A 20374-nucleotide genomic window follows, 5' to 3' on the forward strand; every position below is an offset into this window, starting at 1 on the left:
TCACCCACTACCATGGGCCGTCAAGAAGACGGAGCTAAGGGGGAAGTGCTCTCTTGGGTACTTGTCCTATCGGGGCTGTGGGCAGGGGGGATGGAAAAGGAGGAAACGCAAAGGAAGGAGAAATAGGAAGGATTTGAGTCTGGTCCTTCGACCACCATTTATAGCCAAATCTGCCTTCAGGGTCCCTCATTCTCTCCAACAATTAATGCTATGGACTAGATTTCGTGCAGGCACTGTACACATGTGTCTGTCTATATTGATTGTCTTATTCCATCTTCAAGCAAACCCACAGGATAAGAATTACTGAATCCACCTGACATACAAGAAAGCCAGGAGTAAAGAGATTACCCAATGTCCTTACACGTCTAACAGCTGGGGAGTGTCACAGTTAACACTTGGCAGTTCTGTAAACACTAGTCCTTGCTATATACAGAGATGAGCACCTTACATGTACCATGTTCCGAAATAGAATGCATACCTTCTCCATTCTCTAACTAGGTTTTTTCCATTGTATTCCCCGGGTCAGGAAGTAGTAGCACCACATGGGTACCCAGTGGTCTGTAATGAATCTTTCTCTGTCTCATCAGCCAGCTCCCAAATAACAACATGAAGACTTACTATTAATAATGAATGCTTGGCCTTAGCTTAGGCTTGTCCCACTAGCTCTTATAACTTAAATTAACCCATATTTTTATTAATCTACGTTCTACCACATGGCCTTTACTTCTATCCCATTCTGTGTGTCTGACTCATTCCATGTCTCCATGGTGTCTCCTCTGAGCCTCAATTATCTCCTCCTACTTCCTCTCTCTGCCTGGAAGTCCTGTCTATACCTCGTGCCTAGCTATTGGCTATTCAGCTCTTTATTACACCAGTCACAGCAATATGTCTTCACACAGTGTACAAATATCCCACAACAGTGATCTGCCTGACTCTGCCTCCCAAGTGCTGGGTTTAAAGGCATGTCCACCACTGCCCAACCTTTCTTCAATCATTCTGAACCTCCAAATGAAGACAATCACATGATCACAGTTCCACCTGACATGATACAACTTCCCTCTGCCAACAGACCAGAAGAGGAAATAAAGTTTTGAGTAATGTTGACCCTTCTTCTCAACATTCCAAAACTTCAGTTTTGTGATGTTGTATGATGAAGGGATAAGAGAGAGAGAAAAAACAAAACTACTTACACACACACACACACACACACACACACACACACACACACACACACATATATATATATATATATATATGTGTGTGTGTGTGTGTGTGTGTGTGTGTATGTATATATTTGTAACTAACTGGTGAGGTGTAACTCGAATTGCTAAGTGGTCTTTTTATTTAAAAAAAAAAAAAAAAAGCAAAAACAAAAACCCAGAGCCTGATATTTGGGTAAATGCTGAAAGATGAGAGAGACAAAGAACAAGCCACCTCTTATCTCTAGGAGTCCTTAGCCTGAAAGGCTTTCCTCAGCCGAAAGACTTTAGTTCCTGTCTCCTCAGGCCTTATATTCCTTTCTCCGCCCACCCATATCATTTCCTGTCTCAACCTTCCTAGTGCTGGGATTAAAGGCGTGTGACTCCCAAGTACTGGGATTAAAGGCATGTGCCACCACTGCCTGGCTTCTGTGTTTAATCTAGTGGCTTGTTCTGTTCTCTGATCTTCGGGCAAATTTATTAGGGTACACACTAGATCACCACAGTAAGGAAATACAAGCGGTATTGTATTTCTTGTTTCTGTAAGTATCCCTATGTCACAGCCTATACTTTTTTCTTCTATCACTGCCCATTCTGTCCTTCCTCTACGCTAGAAGCGCTTCAGCTGGATCCTTACATGGTGGTGTGGTTAGAACTTTCATTACTCAGGGCCATCAATAGTCCTGTGCAGATTAACATGTTATAGTTTTCTTATTAAATTCTGATTCAGGGCCAGTGAGATGGCTCAGCAGGTAAAGGTACTTGCTGCCCAAACTGAACCTGAGTTCCATCCCTGACATCACGTGGAAGAAGGAGAGACCCAACTACCACAGATGTCCTCTGACTTCCACACACATGCCATGGGGTTTTTCTGAAATTTTTTTTTTTTTTTTAGATTTCATTTATTTGTGTGTATTGGTCTTTTGCCTGCATGGGTACCTGCGCACCATGTGTATGCAGTGCCCATGGAAGCCAAAGGAGGGGGTCAGACCCTAGAACTGGAGTTACAGATGGTTGTGAGCTACCTTGTGCTGGGAACCGAACCTCAGTCCTCTGGAAGAATAGCCAGCGCTCTTAACCACTGAGCTATTTTTCTAGGCCCCCACATAGTTTTTAATGCAAAAAAAACTTTAATTGTGGGGAATGGTAATATTAAGAGATTCTTCCCCTCTTCCCAGGCTTTCCTTAGCTTTACCAGGGCAGTGACTCCCTCCTTTGCCTGTTGACACTGGGTCATGAGGACCCCGTAGCCATGTGGTTGCCTTAACTTCTGGTTCAGGGCAGCAGAAGATAAGGCCACAGGAACAGGAGAAAAGGTTTGGTTCATGAATCACGAGGAGTGGTGATGAGGAGCTGTTCCCATTTCCACTCTTCAATTCATGGACCACTGAATACTGGCTATGGGAGAAAACACATCAGGTTTTGACAACTGATTCAGAGTATACAAAACCATCTGAGGAACCTTGCCCAGGTCTGAGTGTTTCTGCTGTGACTGACTTATGAGTGAGGCCATTCCACTTTTAAGTTGAGCTGGATATTTCAGGGCGATAGGGAACATAGTAAAAATGGGTTTCATGGATCATGGATAGACTATTGTACTGCATTTGCTGTGAATTGAGTTCTTCAATCTGAACGCCACAGTGTGGAACACCAATATGGTGGAAGGGACATTTTCAAGTCTACAGAAAAGCAGCACATATTGGGAAAGCCCAGCTGTGTCCAGAATAAGCACCTTTATCCAGGGTAAGTAAGTAATCACATGCACCATTTCCATCTGATGGTGTAGAATCACTGGCACCCCCAACTTTATGGCTGAGTAGTCAGACAACCCTCAGTGTGAAGGCAGCTGAGGTTACATGGTGACCTGATGGCCTCTGGTTACACATTCAATCTCTACTCAGCTTCACCAGTAGTCCTAAGTTACTTCTCAAAAGCAGAACTGTAATTTGTAGGGCATCAGGGTTTCATTCAAACATTCCAAGGACTTATTGTATAATTCACCCACAGGGGCCTCCTTAAGGAGCCCAACAGTACCTCTCTCTTTCATTTATGTACAAGACCCCGTCAGACCTGTTGGTCCAGCAGCCTGCATCTGCTCACAAAGCCTCTCTCACTTTGAGCTGGACTGTCTTGGTCCAGAACAATGCACCCAAATGAAGAACGGGTTACCCCAAAGTCGGAATGGGTCTCCTGGCTGTAGAAAGGGAAAGTTGCAACAACTTCCTATCACTGTAGAAGTTTGTTGGCTTGATTGTTTTGCTGTACAGCTCATTTGGAAGTAACAGTTGGAGTGGTGTGGGGTGGGTTGACACTGTCCTATAGAACAGAAACTGGCAACCACTAGTCACATGAATCTTAGAAGTCCTTCCTTTTTATTCCATAGGGAGGCTCTTGCTGGCTAAGTTCCTCACTAAGCCACGTCTTCATTCATGAAGGAGTCACCGGTCTCCTCTCCTCTCTAGACCTCAGCTCCTTTCTCCAGGGTGACGCCTTGAAACTGTCCCATCTTTTCATTTGTCTGCTTGTTTTTCACAGGGCTTCAAGTAACCCCCTGAACTCTCCATCCTCCTGCCTCTACCTCCCAAGTGTTGAGGTTACAGGCATGAGCCACCACAACCAGCTCTTTGTCTTATCTTATTAAGCAAAGGAATTCAGTGTTTCCCTTACCTTAGGCTCTAGCCTATCTTGGCCACATTCTCAGGGGTTCTTCCCCCCCCACCCCCAGAAAGGGTTTCTCTGTGCAGCTTTGGAGCCTGTCCTGGATCTCGCTCTGTAGACCAGACTGGCCTCAAACTCACAGAGATCTGCCTGTCTCTGTCTCCGGAGTTCTGGGATTAAAGGCGTGTGCCACCACCGCCAGGCTCTCAGGGGTTCTTAAGATAACTAATACACTCCATCACACCTTAAAATGCAACTTGAAATCAAAACACTTACGTGACAGGATCTGTTCTTTCTGGAGGAGGTGCAATCTTCATAAACATAGATGGTTCAATGATTTTTTGAAGAGGTTTTAACTGAATAAAAATGTAAGCATATTATGGTATAATTCACCATAATAGGACTAACAGTTCCCAGCCCCCGAAGGCCAATACAGTTCTTAAGTGATGTATATAAATGGAAGAGGGATGAAGAAAGGGACTTAATTGTTGGCTTCTAAACATTTGCCATGTATTACATACCTTACACTTTCTCTCACCCTTTTGGTAAAAACATGAGGTAAGTGTGACTATCTTATAGATCACATTGAAGAGCAGTGATTCATTTGGGATTCCAAAGCGGTGCACAGCACAGAGCATGAGTGCAGATGTTGCTGCCTTGTGTGATGCTCGTTTCACATCATCACAATAGGTGAACAGGGAGCACAGCACCCAGAGGTTCTTGGTCAAGCTGCACTGTGTTGGATGGCCAGTTCTTTTCCACAGAATCCTTTGTTCTACATTTTCAGTAAGGTCTACATCCATAAGACAATACTTGCCTAGTTTTAATCTGAAAATAGGCTCTTGCTTTCTCTCTGTGTGCATGTGTTTGTGTGCACATGTATGTGCTTATTTGTATCTGAAGGTGTGTGTGCTGCACGTGTGTGCTGTGTGTGTAGTCCAGAGGACAACCTGAGGTCTGTCACTGACCTGGAGCTCATTAAGTAGGCTATCGTGAATGGCCAGCAAGGCCCAGAGCTCTTCCTATCTCCACCTCCCTAGTGCTGGGATTGCAGATCTGAAAATGACCTCTCTCTTTAAGAACGCTCTTATATGTTATGCTTATGTTTGGACACAAAACCTCCCTCTAAAATTGATATTCATAAGTTACGACTGCTAAATGTAACCTACAGAAATAATGGCAGTGGGGAGTCTAATAAGGCACGCTCATCACAGGAAAAGACTGTAAGGGCTAGAGAGATGGCTCCGTCAGCTGAGGGATCTCTCTAGGCAAGCAGGCAGACCTGAGTTCAGCCTCAAGCACCCACCTAAAAAGCTGGGCATGGTGGCATGCACTGTAATCCCAGTGCTGGGGAAAGACAGGGGACCTCTGGATTATTCTAATTGGTGAGCCCCAGGCCCCAGTGAGAGACTCTCTCAAAAAACAAAGTGAATGGCTCCTGAGGAATGACACTTAAGTTACCTCTAGCACACACACACACACACACACACACACACACACACACACACACACACACACACACACACACACACACATATGCACCCTAATGTGTATACATGCACCCAGAAAATAAAGTAACCAGTACACTAATGTAGTAAGCTCAGCACTCATTAGTCTGAGGGAAGAACCAGGAGTCTAAAGTGACCCTGGCTCCACAGACATCTCAGGACCATCCTGAGCTGGATAGAAAGTCTCTATTTCTAGAAGCCATGTCCTGGGCATGTAACTCAGTGGCAGAACATTTGCCCGCTGTGCCCAAGGCTCTGGGTTAGCACCCAGCATCACAAATAATGGAAACAACAGTAAAAGCAGATGAGGAAAAAGGCTTGTTTGTGTGGCTCCTATCTGTACACTTCCGTTTCAAAATATATTAACAATCATGATATACTGTGGACAAAAATTTAAACATATAGGGATTTTTTTTAATCAACATTGCAGTAGACTTATTCAGTAAGATTAATCTTATTATCAATTACTAATTAAAACTCATCTGAGACTATTAAACAAAAGTCTGAAATGAAAGGTCATCCCCCCCATACACACACTATACATCCAGCCTTGTTAACACGCCCAGAATTCTGATGATCCAGGGATATCAAGAGTTCTTTTGCTGAGTGGTGGTGGCACACATAGCTTTAATCCCAGCACTCAGGAGGCAGAGGCAAGAGGATCTCTGTGAGTTTGAGGCCAGCCTGGTCTACAGAGTGAGCTCCAGGACAGCCAGGGCTACACAGAGAAACCCTGTCTCAAAAAAACAAAACAAAACAACAAAACAAAAGAGTTCTTTCAAATACTAGGTGACTCTGTGTGTGTGTGTGTGTGTGTGTGTGTGTGTGTGTGTGTGTGTATGATTTTTCTAGAATAATTCTTTCTTCATTCTGAATGCTGGGACTACACACACGTGTGTGTGACCAATGACTCCATTTTTGATGAATATTTCTAGATGTAAAATTCCACACTCAGTTAAATGCCTAAGATAACATTAGTTTTAATAATAAAAATGTGCAGAAACAATAAAAAGGAAGTCTTACAACAAATTCATTTTGAATAAAATATCATCATTTGAAATATATGATCAAACACATGGTAAAGTGTTTTGTTTTATTTTGTTTGTTTTGGGTTTTTTTTTTTTTTGGTGTCTGTGTGTGTGTGTGTGTGTGTGCCTCTGTGTGTGTGTGTGTGTGTGTGTGTGTGCAGAAAAGCCCTTTTATCTCAGGATCAGAATGTGAAACAGCATTTATTTTTAAATGATTACTTTTACACATTTATTTTTTTAGGGGGAGTACATGTCTGAGGTCAGAGAACAGCTTGTGGGAGAGGACCCTCTCCTTCCACCCTGTGGGCTCTTGGGATTGAACCCAGGTCATCAGGCTCTGTATGCTAGCCCTAAAAATGCTTATTTTTTTAAAGTTGCCCAGCTGGAAAACACAGAGGCTTAGAACAGAATGGTTTAATTGATGAGAACTAAAACAGAATATGTTTTTGTTTTTGTTTGTTTGTTTTTGTTTTTCAAGACAGGGTTTCTCTGTGTAGCTTTGCGCCTTTCCTGGAACTCACTCTGTAGCCCAGGCTGGCCTCGAACTCACAGAAATCTGCCTGGCTCTGCCTCCCGAGTGCTGGGATTAAAGGCGTGCACCACCGCTGCCTGGCCAGAATATGTTTTTAAAAGAAGGGAACTAACCTGATGTGAAAATCCATAACCAAAGTTTCCATAGGAAAACATGAACTCCACCTCCAACCTGCAGATAAACTGAAAGCAGAATGATGCTGTCAGGGGAGAGACAGGAAGTGGCCATGTCTCAATCTTCTGGTTAAAAGGACCAAAGCTCATTTACATGTAGAACTCCAAGAGAGTTTGGTTCAGTGCCCGGGATGTGGTGAGCCTTTCATCTTAAAAATGCAATGCTAATGGTCAGATGTACAAAGTTTTAACCTAGAATAATCAGTAGGAGCATGCTAAGATATTGACGTAGATGTGCATATTTTATATATGCATGTATTTCAAATGGTTTACTCACATGCCTTTCAACGGCACCCCAGACCGAGACAAGCAACCTCACCTCTGAACCCAAGTTGACCATGTGTGAAGGGGAAAAGGCCCCATACTCAGTGACGTCATGTGTCCCTCACCCCCGTTCTGGCCAGGAGACAGCAGGAGAGTCTTGGATTGCTCCGTTAATCAAATTACTAACATCTGAGTCTGTTTGGAATTAGGAACTGCGAACACCTCCCCAGGGACTCTCCAGCAAGGCTCTTTGGTCTGGGCACTGAAAGCAGCCAAAGCCATTTCTCTGTCTCATCCCGTGATTTCTAATCCTCTCTTCCACAATTTACTAATAAATCAAACATATGTATTATGTATATATGTAACAGTTAAAGAAAAAGAGGCCATGAATTTGAGAATGAGCAAGAGGGGTACATGGGAGGGGGTGGAGGGAGAAAATAAAAGAGGGACCGATATTATATGCTAATTTTGAAAATTATTATAAAAATATAAAAAAGCTAGAGTCTAAAAATGATACCAAATTTTTATATTAAAATGAAGAATTTATGAGCAAATATTATGATTTTTTTCTATGTCACATATTTTTACTAATTCACATGGCTATGGTTAGTGTAATGAAAAATTTTAACAATTAGGCTATGAACTATCAGAGTAAATTCTATACAGTGTTAAAACATCACACATGCACAAATCTTAGGAAGGTTTGGAAAGCTCTTACAGTGTGTCTATGCGTCATCTGCAATACTTCGGTATAGCATCCTTTCTAGAAATAAATGTAGAATTACTCATGGTTGTATCTGCAATTTATCTAAAGCATATTATAAAATAAAATCATTTTAAATATACATGAACTCAGTAGCTAAAATACAAGTACAATGTAACTTTTAACTAAATTAAAATACAAATACAATGAATGTTCAGTAGAAGGAAAATCCAGTGGCGAATGACAAAAATAAATGTGGTTTCTGCTGGGTGAACTTCCCTTTCTGGAAATCAACCCCAGTTCTGGTTTTGAAAGTTAAATGCAAACCTCCAGGACAAGCTCCTGGATAGGTGGGAGACCTTTCACACCCCAAGGGCGTGGACAGGCTCTGAAGTCTTTGTCATCCTTGGTCCCCATCTGTGGTTATCTCTGCTACCCTGCCCAACATCTGTGGTTTATTCTTCTTCCTGAGCGTTTTTTACTGCTTCCGACTTCACAGCTAAGAACTTTACATACGCCATGCCAAGGACTTTGGTGAGCATCCTTTGTCTTGCTCACCATCACCCTGCACCGTGTTTCCTACGGACTCCTGAAGCAAAGGCACTTCTCCAAAGCCCACACACCAGTCAAGGTCAGAGTAACACAGACTCCCCCATGCTACCCCCAATGGCTCCAAATGACATGCTCGTGCTTGGGAATCCAAAGTTTTCTTAGTTTAAGCCTCATGCTATCTGACGACCCTAATACGTTTTCATACCTTTATAAATGAGCTTTGTTTCCTATGCACGTGATAAGCAAAAAGAACCCAACAGACATCAGAAGCCACAATGACAGATGCCAACTGGACAGTATGGTACCAAGATTTTTAAAAGGTTTCTTTTCTTTTTCTTTTTTTTTTTTTTTACTTTCTGTTTGTTTGTTTTTGAAACTATGTCTCACATAGCCCAGGTTGGCCTTGAAATCACTATGTGGCTGAGGATGACCCTGAACTAACTCATAACTGTCTTCTCGGTACCCCCCAAGTACTGAGATTACAGGTATGGGTCCCCATGTAGCTGGGGGAAAAATGGATATTTTTACACATACCTGTATTACTTCATAAAGGTGTGATTCAACACTGCCTAAGGAAAGGGGAGGTTTTTCAATGTTTCCTCCATCTTGCATTAGTTCCAAGAAAATAGTATTCCGCTCATCATCTTGACGCCTGGGAACCTCAATATCAAAATGCATGAAAAGAAGTATTAAATTTCAAGTGTGAAGTTCAGACATCATTTCCAAATAAATACATCCGTAGGAATACTATACCATGGGCATCACTAATTATTAATTTTTACATGTTAGCTTTGTGACTTTTCAAGTTCACTATTCCACATATTCTAATATCAATAAAATCAGGACCTGTTTATGTCTAATATTAATTATGGCCCTTTGAATCATCTATTGTCTGCTTTGTCTTTTTAACTATACATAAAAAGGTGCACTCAACACGAGTGAAATTACATACAAAGATGAAGTGATTCAGGTGTCTTAAGCAGAAAGGACAATGCTAGAGCTATCTTGATTTCAAATTATCCTAACAGAGCCATAGCAACAAATCCAGCCTGGCACTGGGGCAAAACCAGCCATAGACAATGGAGTCAACTACAGGGCCCAGACCTAAGGTCATACAGCCACTTGATTTTCCACGGGCACAAATATATATATACACATTGGAGAAAAGACAGTTCAGCAAGCAGTGCTAGAAAAGACCAAATACCCACATACAGACGAAAGATCTAGATCCCCACCTTTCACCTTGTATAAAAACCAATCCAGAGGTGATGGAAGAAGTTAGTGTAAGAGCTGAGGCTTTAAAAGGCCGAGAGAAAGGCACTTCAGACACACTCAGAGAAAATGACTTTCTGAACAGAGCTCTAGCAGTTCGGGAAACAACAGCCAGAATGGGCAAGCCAGAATGGGCAAGCCCGCTTGCAGTGACTGAAAAGCTTCTGCACCGGAAACAAATTCTCATTGCCAGCTGCTCACCAGGCAGGGGATTCATATCCAGAATATGTAAAGGCCTCAGAAGGCCAAATGCTGAAGGAATAAATAACCCCCAATCAACAAATGGGCAAATGAGCTGGATAGTTACATTTCAAATGATAAGCCCAAATAATAAAAAGAGCATGAAGAAATGCTCAATGTTTTTAGCCATCCGGGACTGCAAATCAAAACAAGGTGGATTCCATCTTACTCCAATAAGAAAAGCTCTCATCTAGAAGAAAACAAGACAGGCTTGGGAGGATTCGGGGCTGGGCTGAGCATCACAGGTGGGAACAGAGAGCGGTAAGGAAGCTCCTTAAAAACCTGAAGACAGAATGACCATCTGGTCCAGTCACATCCCTTCCGATACATGAGAATCCAAGTCAGCACACAGTAGCGTTGTCCTCCATACCCATGCTGATGGCGGCACATCAGCCTAGGTGTCCGGGAGTGGACTGAATGGTATCAGAAATGTAGCACACACACAGTGACGTGTCCGTCAGTCATCGAAGAATGGAACTATGTCATTTCCAGGAAAAAATATGGGACTGGAGACGACATGTTGAGCACAATATGCCAGACTCACAAAGACCAGTGTTCTCTCCTGACTGGAATTTAGGGAAAATGAAAGGGGACACAAGAGGAAAAAGAGGCTATCAGTGATTAGGAGGAGGAAAGGGAAGGGAAGAAGGATGATGGAGAGCTTAATATGATCTAAGTATGTTTTTCACGTGTATGAAAATGTCAGGGAAATCCATCACTTTAGACAATTGACATTCCAATAGACTAGATTAATTTCAAACCATGCCTTGTTTGGTGTTCTTTTACATTTGTTTATTCATGTATGAATGTGTGTACATATGTATGTATGTGAGGGGAGCACATGTACCCCTGTGCACAGGTAGAGGTCAGAGGACAGCTTGTAGGAGTCGGTTTCTCCTTTTACCATGGGGACCCAGAAATCAAAGTCAAGTCACTGGGCTTGGTACCATTGCCTCCGCTCACTGAACCCTCTTGTTACTTTTTAAGAATTCAGACCTAAAAATTATGTTTCCTACTCAACACTTAATTGAAAGAAAGTTTACAAAGACATATGGAGCGTAGATGAAATGCTTTAGAATTTCAGTAAAACACAATATAAAACATTTTTTAAGAAATTATCGGACTAATTAATGAATTCTGTAACTCTATAGTATAGTACTACTGCTTTTAAAAAGATTTATTTATTTTATGTGTATATGTGCATGTGCTTGAATGTATGTCTGCACACTGTATGCATGAAGGTACTCACAGAGGCCAGAAGAGGATGTCAGATACCCTAAGACTGGAGTTACATCCTCACGTGGGTGCTGGGAACTGAACCTCTTCAAGAGCAGCTGGTACTCTTGACCCCTGGGTGGTTGGTCACTATTTTAAAGAAAGCTTTGAGATCTATATAAGCTTTTTTGTTTGTTTGTTTTTGTTTTGTTTTTCGAGACAGGGTTTCTCTGTGTAGCTTTGCGCCTTTCCTAGAACTCACTCTGTAGACCAGGCTGGCCTCGAACTCACAGAGATCTGCCTAGCTCTGCCTCCCGAGTGCTGGGATTAAAGGCATGCGCTACCACTGTCCGGCTCTACGTAAGCTTTTAAGAAGCTTAACCATAAACAGAAGCACAAGTTCCAGTTGAGAGGCAATGTAATGGAGTTATGATTTCAAGCCGGAACTTATAATACAATCCCAGATCCACTGCGTCTCAGTGTCATGGCCCCAACGAGTCCTTTAACTCCATGTAGTGTGGTGGTATTCCCCAAAATATTGTGTACTCTAATAAATTTATCTGGGGCCAGAGAACAGACAGCCACTAGATACAGAGGCTAGAAAATGGTGGCACTCATGCCTTTAATCCTAGCATTCCAGAGACAGAAATCCCTCTGGATCTCTGTGAGTTCAAGGCCACATTAGAAACAGCCAGACGTGGTGACTCACGCCTTTAATCCCAAGAAGTGAGCTTTTAATCCCAGGGAGTGATGGCAAAAACAGAAAGATATATAAGGCATGAAGACCAGAAACTAGAAGCATTTGGCTGGTTAAGCTTTTAGGCTTCTAGCAGCACAGTTCAGCTGAGATTCATTCTGAATGAAGACTCAGAGGCTTCCAGTCTGAGGAAACAGGATCAGCTGAGGAACTGGCAAGAACTCGTTAAGATTCATGCTACAGTGTAGTGCCTCAGTTTCTCTATCTGTAAAGATTGTGTGTGTGTGTGTGTGTGTGTGTGTGTGTGTGTGTGTGTCTGTCTGTCTGTCTGTCTGTCTGTCTGTCTCTGTGTGTGAAGAGAAAGGGGGCAGGGAGAGAGGTATTTGGGGTTCTTACAAAGAATGTCATCTGTGTGAAAACAGCTGGAGGAGTCCATGTAGGGAGAAGATACTGAAGGAGAGGAAGGAACAGGAAAGGGAGGAGAGGATGGAGAACCGCAGACCTCACTTCGGAAAAGAGGAGGAGGAGGGGGGGGAGGAGAGGGAGGAGGGGGGAAGAGGAGGAGGAGGAGGGTGAAGGGGAGTAGGAGGGAGCCTTCCTTAGGCAACCGCTTAGGCCACCACACAGGAGAAAAACTTTTCAGAACCCCGAGTGAAAAAGCAGGACTTTTGGTTCTTGTCTGCCTTTTTTTCCCCCAAAAAGATGTAAGTACTTAGAATATTTGAAAACATAAAGACACATCATCATATGGAGAAGAGAATTTTACCATTACCTGTACAGAAAAATACTTCACTTCATCAAACCTAAGGACAAGGTTCTTTTCATTGTTAAAAGCTCTCAAATTCCGAAGTTTTGTGCATTTCACGATGTGGTTTATAGAGACACGAATGAACATATTAACATGTTGTTGTATAATGACTGAAAATAAAATATTTAGGAAATACGTTTTGTTGTAATTGATCAAATAACACATTGTAAATTCTATTAAACAATCCAGGCCAAATTATAAAAACCAATCAAGTATATATAGAAAATAAAGTTATAGTATATTAAACAAAGGAAAATCTTTCAAAACACTGTTTTTGCCTCTATAGGAATGTTTATTCTTCTCTACATACCTACCATGTCTTTATTCTCACACGCTTAGCATATTTCCTTTGCAAATTTTCTATATATTAATTTTAAGGTGACTAAGTATTTATAATATATAATTGGCATTATTTTCTATATGTAGTTATTATACATAGAAGTTTTAAATTAATTAATTATTTTTACATCTTGACCAGTTTCCCCTTCCTCCTCTCCTATCATTCTTCCCCCCCCACCTCCCCCCTGCCCGCCCCTCCCCCCCCAATCCACTCCTTGCTGTGTCTTTCTGTACGCTGTGGAATATGTGTTGCTACCACTGGTTAATAAAGAAGCTGATCTGCCCTATGGCAAGACAGGTTATAGCCAGGCAGGAAATCGAATGGAGAGACAGGAAGAAGAAAGGCGGATTGGACAGATGCCAACCCAAAAAGCAAGATGCCAGCAGACCAGTAATGCCATGACCATGAGACAAAACGTAGATTAATAGAAATGGGTTAATTTAAGGTATAAGAGCTAGCAAGCAAGAAGCTGGAGCCATAGCCCAAACAGTTTGTAATTAATATTATGCCTCTGACTGGTTATTCGGGTATCAGCCAGTAGGGAAGATTTTTCCAGCTATGAATCCTCCTCTGTTTCTGTTCAGAGAGGTGCAGGCCTTCCATGGGTCTCAACAAAGCATGGCATAACACGTTACTGTAGGACTAAGCCTCTCCCTTGTATTAAGGCTGGGGACAACAATCCAGTAAGAGGAGTAGGGTCCCAAGAGCCAGCCAAAGATTAGGGACACACACACACACACACACACACACACATATAAAGCATATTAATTAAAAATAACTGAATCTTAAGACAGAATTTACAGCAAAGTGTTCTGCTCTAATTCACCTCACTATAGTCCTCATTTTTACTGTATGGTGTTGCTTTCCCAGTACTTTATGATGTAAAAAAATGTCTTTAAGATTTAAGTATCTTATAAGATCTCTGTAGAGAATTCTTTGAAAAACTCCCTTTATACAAAAAAAAAAGAAAGAAAGAAAAAAAAATACCATAATGAAAATGGTTTAAAAATAAGAATAGAGGAGTATGGTAGTTCAACACTTGGGAGGCTGAGACTAAAGGATTGAGAGTTCAAGGCCAGCCTAGGCTATGTAGAAAGACATAGTCACAAAGAACCAAAAAGAAGGCAAAAAATTAAATTCTCTTTAATATGTTTAAGGGAAGTAGCCTTATTGCTTATAAATAAACTAGCATTATTTTCCCTTTAGTTTTCATGGAGATTGAGGTAAATCACAGATGGCCAAAAATCTTTTTTTTTCTACACTGAAAAGTGAGATTTATTTTTGCTGTCCTTGAATCAGAGCGGGTTTTTATCATCACTTCAACATCAACCCAATGACTGCAGCTGAAAACAGCCTAGGACGGATGACAGAGATGTGCACCAAAGAGTAAGAGTCAAGGGAACGTGAAAAACTACAGTAATGCAGGTTTTATTTGAAATGTGTGTGATATTTTGTAAACTGAAAATGAGTGCAGGAGGATATGAGCGATTCCGTGAAGAGAACAAGCGTTCTAGCCACCCACCCAGCCAAGTCCGACATTGCCGGCACCCACACTGAAGGGCCGGGCATCCCAGTCCCTTTGAACTTCAAAGCTAACACTTGGAAGAAGTTCCACCTGGTGGATGAGCAGAGTGTTTGGTGATAAAATGGTTAGCGTTTCAAGCTGCTATGTTTTCCAGTGGTTAGTGACTCAGCAATCAGCAACCAGAACAGCAGGATGTGCTGATCCTGTGATCTACAAGCCAAAAGGATACACCTGTGAGAAAACTGTCTGCAAGTCTTTATGTGAACAGCCAGGCAGCCGACCTACAGCAACCAAAAGAAGAACACAAAGGCAAGCATATTTTTTAACTTTCTTACACTTCACATTGAACTGTATTTTTAAATTTTTAAAACACACTTGTGTTGGGTGTTTCACATTAGAAGTTCTTTGTTGTTTGTTCTTAGTAGAAGTATGGTTTCTTGGGGCTGGAAAGACATCTCATTGATTAAGAGCACATTGCACTCTGCAGAGGACTCCAGTTCAGTTCCCAGCACCCACATCAAGCCACCAGTTCCAAGGGATCTGATGTCCTCTTCTGGTCTCCATGGGCACCAGGCACATACGTGGTGCACATACATACAAGTATATACTGATACACACACACACAAAAAAAAAAGAAAAATCTTTTTAAAATACTTTTCTTCTTTAAACATTTTTATCACATTCACTCTTTCCTTTCTCTCCCCTTTCTCTCTCTCCCTTTCGACACCCCACCTGTGTGTGTGTCTGTCTGTCTGTAGACATGTGCATAATGGCATGGTTATGGTAGCCAGAGGACAGCTTGCAGGAGTTGGTTCCTCCTTCTCCCATGCGGTTCCTGGGGGTCAAAAGAAGGTCTTCAGGCTTAGCAGTGGCAAGTATCTTTACCCACTGAGCCATCTCACCAGCCCAAACGATGTTTGTGGCCACAGAGAAACTCTTCCTTCTTAGGTTTGGAGAGGGGCATGGAAGAGTGGTGAAGGGGTCAATGTTCAAACCACAGGTCAATCTGGACTATATAATCACTTGAGCTCAACAAAAACACTGGTTCATAGACTCCTCTTTCAGAAATTTGACATTAGCGGATCTTAGGTTGGGCCCCAAATCAATGTCTTGCAATTATGTCAGGTGATCAGGAATCTTTATTCTACCAAACATTGTGACTTAGAATGTTTTCCATAATTTTGGTGAATATTTAATGGTTTTATGGCTCATGTAAATAAAAAATTCATGATCATGTTTATCATAGAGGACTATTTTCTTCACATACTTTCCAATTACCAGATAACAAATATCAACTATGTTTCATATCAAATTAGAATTAATTTGTACAGGCTTATTGAAGGTTACTCATACATACCACATCTCCAAATGGTATCAAATTTGGTGTTTCCTGTGCTATTACCATTTCTTCACTGTCAGACCCTTGAAGAGTTTTTCTTAGCATCTATAATTAAAATAAATTAATTCAACACTTTAGAAGAAAAAGTAGAACATAACTGGATAAAATATTATTCCAATTCAATATTTTCTGAGTGTGTAGTAAGTATTTGGTGCTCTAGGCAGTGGATATAACTATGAATATGAAACTCATTTCTATCTTCAATAAGTCTATCAATAGATAAACAAAGAAATAAAAATATACATAGTAAATATGGAATTATCAAGGAAATCAGAAAAGAGGAGAAAAGCACACATGTGTATGAATAATGGGTATTCGGTCTGTGCATGGACTGAACACGGAGCAGGATATATTGAAACATCTGTAAGGTCACTCCCCCATTATGGCAATCACCTGAACCAGAACTTCTTTTCAAATATGATGATATCAAGATGATATCAAATATAACGATATCAAGATGAGAAACACAGATGAAACATAGGCACATTAGAGAAAAGCCTCACAATATCCAGATTTCCTTTAGGGAGAGATATCAAGTAAAAATTCCAGCACAAACCTATGGGGACAGAGTTCAAGACAAGAAAATCCATCAGTGACTGTGGAGAACAGTAGAGAGGAGCAGGGATAATAGAAGAGACAGAGTCGAGGAGAAAGTCAACACAGATGGTCCAGCACTGGATTAGAGAAGGGCCCTGGGGGACCAAGTGTGGGATCCTCAGAGGAGTACTGCCCCTTGTTGAAGAAGCAGGGTCCCCTGAATGCATGACAGGAAGGAGAAAGAAAGATGTAAGGGGAAATTGAGGACATCAGGACATCAAATAAGAACCACCAGTCACATTTATGGCATCCTTCACCTCCCATCACTTAGAAAAGTATAGCCTGCTTGAATCCTGTAAAAGGCCACTGGGAATAAGAAAAATCAGATCAACTGCATTCAACCCTATTATAGGAAGAAAATTGGGAGGGTTTTTTTTTTTTTCTGTATTGATGGTCATCCTTCTCCCTTTGGAAGCTTCCTCTGTGAGATCTTGCTCTTGTGGTATGTGAAAGTGTTATGGATGCTACTGAGGAAGAGAAGCAACGAGTCATACCTAGCTGTAAAGTCTAGGGACCACAATAATAACTAGCCCAGCAAGATATCCCCAATAAAACAGTAGTGACATTTTATCTTGCAGCTAACCAACAACTGTCTAACTGAACCTAAGCCTGGCTTAATGGGAGGGAATTCATGCCCATCAATGAAAACCTAGCCAACTACCCATGACCACAGAAGTCACAGAATTTTCCTAAATTAATATAATTTCTAATTGTATTCTAAATACTTATCCTTATACCCACAGATAAATGTACCTCTTACCCCATCAAAGAAGTTCCTTTTTGCAATAGATGGAGACGATTACAGAGATCCACAAAATTGGGTGCCCAAAGCCAACTGATACACCTGCAATGCCACCACACACCCAAAGGAAAATCACGGAAGGGGAGGGCAATCGGTAAGAGTCAGAGGACCAGCACACCTTGTGGGGAGCCGAGGAGATCTTGAGTAAATGAATAACGGATAGATGAAGTCCTGAGTGAATGCGTATTGCTAAACTGGGCACCGCCTTGTCAAGGACCACCACCTCAGACCCATGGGCAAGGCTGAGAGGCAAAGCCTTCCTGTGGTGTGTGTGTAAAAACTAGCAACTGTAGCTTCTTTCTCCTGGATATTTACAGCCTGAGACTGCTCACCTCCAAGACTGACTGACTAACTAACTAACTAACTCCTTTCCCCTGTGCTATATGTAATAAATGCACTGTGGTTCTGGGCTGTTGGTTGCAGCTCCATCAGAGCACGAATAACCCACCTGACCCCAGCTTTCCTGTATGCATGTCTGTGTGCCTGTCAGTTCTGCATTTCTTCACTGCCCCTAGTCAGATTTCCAGGGTTCCAGGACCCAAGCCACACAGGTTGTGGCAACATATTCCACTAAGTACTGTCCTGTAGTCACGACAGGGAAATGATTGCCTGGATAAGACCTGTATGATGATAACAGCCGTTGGCATGTGAATGGGGAAGATCTACAAGGTCCACCACTAGATGAAGAGCTACAGGCAGTCAATAGCTGCAGAGAGAGGGGGGGTCCATTTCTCCAGGGAGGATGTCCCATATGAGCAACACTAAATGGACTCAGTAGGGTGAATTTACAATAGTAAATTCCACAATGATACAAAGACCAATGAAATAAGTGTTGTTTCAAGACACACACACACACACACACACACACACACACACACACACACACAGATAAACCCTTTTCAGGAAGTTGTTTCCTGTGCCAATTGCTCAAGATTATTCCTCGTTTTCTCTTCTACTAGGTTCAGTGTATCTGGATTCATGTTGAAGTCTTTGATCCACTTGGACTTGAGTTTTGTGCAAGATGATAGATATGGATCTGTTTGCATTTTCCTACATGCTGACATCCAGTTAGACCAGCACCATTTGTTGAAGATGCTTTGTTTTTTCTGTTCTGTCCTTCTTGCTTCTTTGTCAAAAATCAGGTGTCCATAGGTACATGTATTTACATCTGGGTATTCGATTCCATTGATCTACCTGTCTGTTTTTATGCCAATACCATTCAGTTTTTATTACTATAGCTCTGTAGTAGCACTTGAAATCAGGGATGGTGATGCCTCCAAAGTCTTTTATTGTACAGGATTGTGTTAGCTAGCCTGGGTTTTTGGTTTTTCCACATGAAGTTATGAAGCTGAGTATTGTCCTTTTAAGGTCTATGAAAAATTGTGTTGGAATATTGATTGGGATTGAGTTGAATCTGTAGATTGCTTTTGGTAAGATGGCCATTTTTACTATGTTAATCCTGCCAATCCATGAGATGGATGATCTTTTCATCTTCTGATATCTTCTCCCATTTCTTTCTTCAAAGACTTGAAGTTCTTATCATCCAGGTCTTTCACTAGCTTGGTTAGAGTGACCTCAAGACATTTTATATTATTTGTGGCTGTTATAAAGAGTGTTCTTTCCTGATTTCTTTCTCAGCCCATTTGTCATTTGTGTTTAGTGGGGCTACTGATTTTTTTTAAAGTTAATCTTGTATCCTGCCATGGCAGTAAAGGTGTTCATCAGCTGTAGGAGTTCCCTGGTAGAATTTTGGGGGTCACTTATATATATTATATCATCTGAAAATAGTGATAATTTGACTTCTTCCTTTCCAAACTGTATCCCTTTGATTTCCTTCAGTTGTCTTCTTATTGCTCCAGCTAGAACTTCAAGTACTCTATTGAATAGATATGGAGAGAGTGGACAGGACAGCCTTGTCTTGTTCCTGATTTTAGTGGAATTGCTTTGAGTTTTTTCTCCATTTAATTTGATGTTGGCATCTCTGGGATGAAACCTACTTCATTATGGTGGATGATCTTCTGATGTGTTCTTGGATTTGGTTTGCAAGTAGTTTATTTAGTATTTTTTGCATCAATATTCATGAGAGAAATTGGTTTATAATACTCTTTGTTGAATCTTTGTGTGGCTTAGGTATCAGGGTTACTGTGGCCTCATAAAAATGATTTGGGCAATATTCCTTCTGTTTCTTTTTGGGTTTTTTTTTTTTTTTGGAGTAATTTGAGGAGTATTGGTGTTAGCTCTTCTTTGAAAGTCTGGTAGAATTCTTTGCTGAAACTTTCTGGTCCTGGGCTTTTTTTTTTTTTTTTTGGTTGGGAGATTTTTAATGACTAATTCTATTTACTTAGGGGTTACAAGTCTATTTAAATTATTTATCTGATCTTGATTTAACTTTGGTAAGTGATATCTATTGAGAAAATTATCCAAACTCTTTTAGAGTTTCCAATTTTGTGGAGTACAAATTTTAAAGTAGAACCTAATGAATGATTCTGTGGATTTCTTAAGTGTCTGTTGTTCTGTCCTACTTTCCAGTTCTGATCTTGTTAATTTGGATATTCTGTGTCTTTTGTTAGTTTGGGTAAGGGTTTGTCTATCTTGTTCATTTTCTTAAAGAACCAACTCTTCGTTTTACTGATTCTTTGGATTGTTCTGTTTCTATTTTATTGATTTTAGCCCTTAGTTTGATTATTTTCTGCTGTCTACTCTTCTTGAGTGAGCTTGTTTCTTTTTGCTCTAGCAATTTTAGGTGTGCTGTTAAGTTGCTTGTATGAAATCTCTCCAATTTCTTTATGTAGGCACTGAATGCCTCCTTTCCTCTTAGTACTGCTTTCATTATGTCCCATACATATGGGTATGTTGTGCATT

General features: G+C 41.2%; 1 protein-coding gene across 1 annotated transcript in view; it reads right to left on the bottom strand.

The window, feature by feature from the left end:
- Positions 1-20374, bottom strand: part of C2cd6 (C2 calcium dependent domain containing 6) — a 93102-nt gene that overhangs the window by 65104 nt on the left and 7624 nt on the right. Inside the window, exons 2-8 of the mRNA XM_036172996.1 lie at positions 16072-16158; positions 14944-14995; positions 12814-12959; positions 9152-9277; positions 8081-8125; positions 7039-7107; positions 4134-4213 (exon numbers count right to left, since the gene is read on the bottom strand). Coding sequence (XP_036028889.1) covers positions 4134-4213; positions 7039-7107; positions 8081-8125; positions 9152-9277; positions 12814-12959; positions 14944-14995; positions 16072-16158 — 605 coding nt within the window. The remainder of the gene's footprint in view (positions 1-4133; positions 4214-7038; positions 7108-8080; positions 8126-9151; positions 9278-12813; positions 12960-14943; positions 14996-16071; positions 16159-20374) is intronic.

Source organism: Onychomys torridus, chromosome 23 (assembly GCF_903995425.1).
Source record: "Onychomys torridus chromosome 23, mOncTor1.1, whole genome shotgun sequence".
Taxonomy (NCBI): domain Eukaryota; kingdom Metazoa; phylum Chordata; class Mammalia; order Rodentia; family Cricetidae; genus Onychomys; species Onychomys torridus.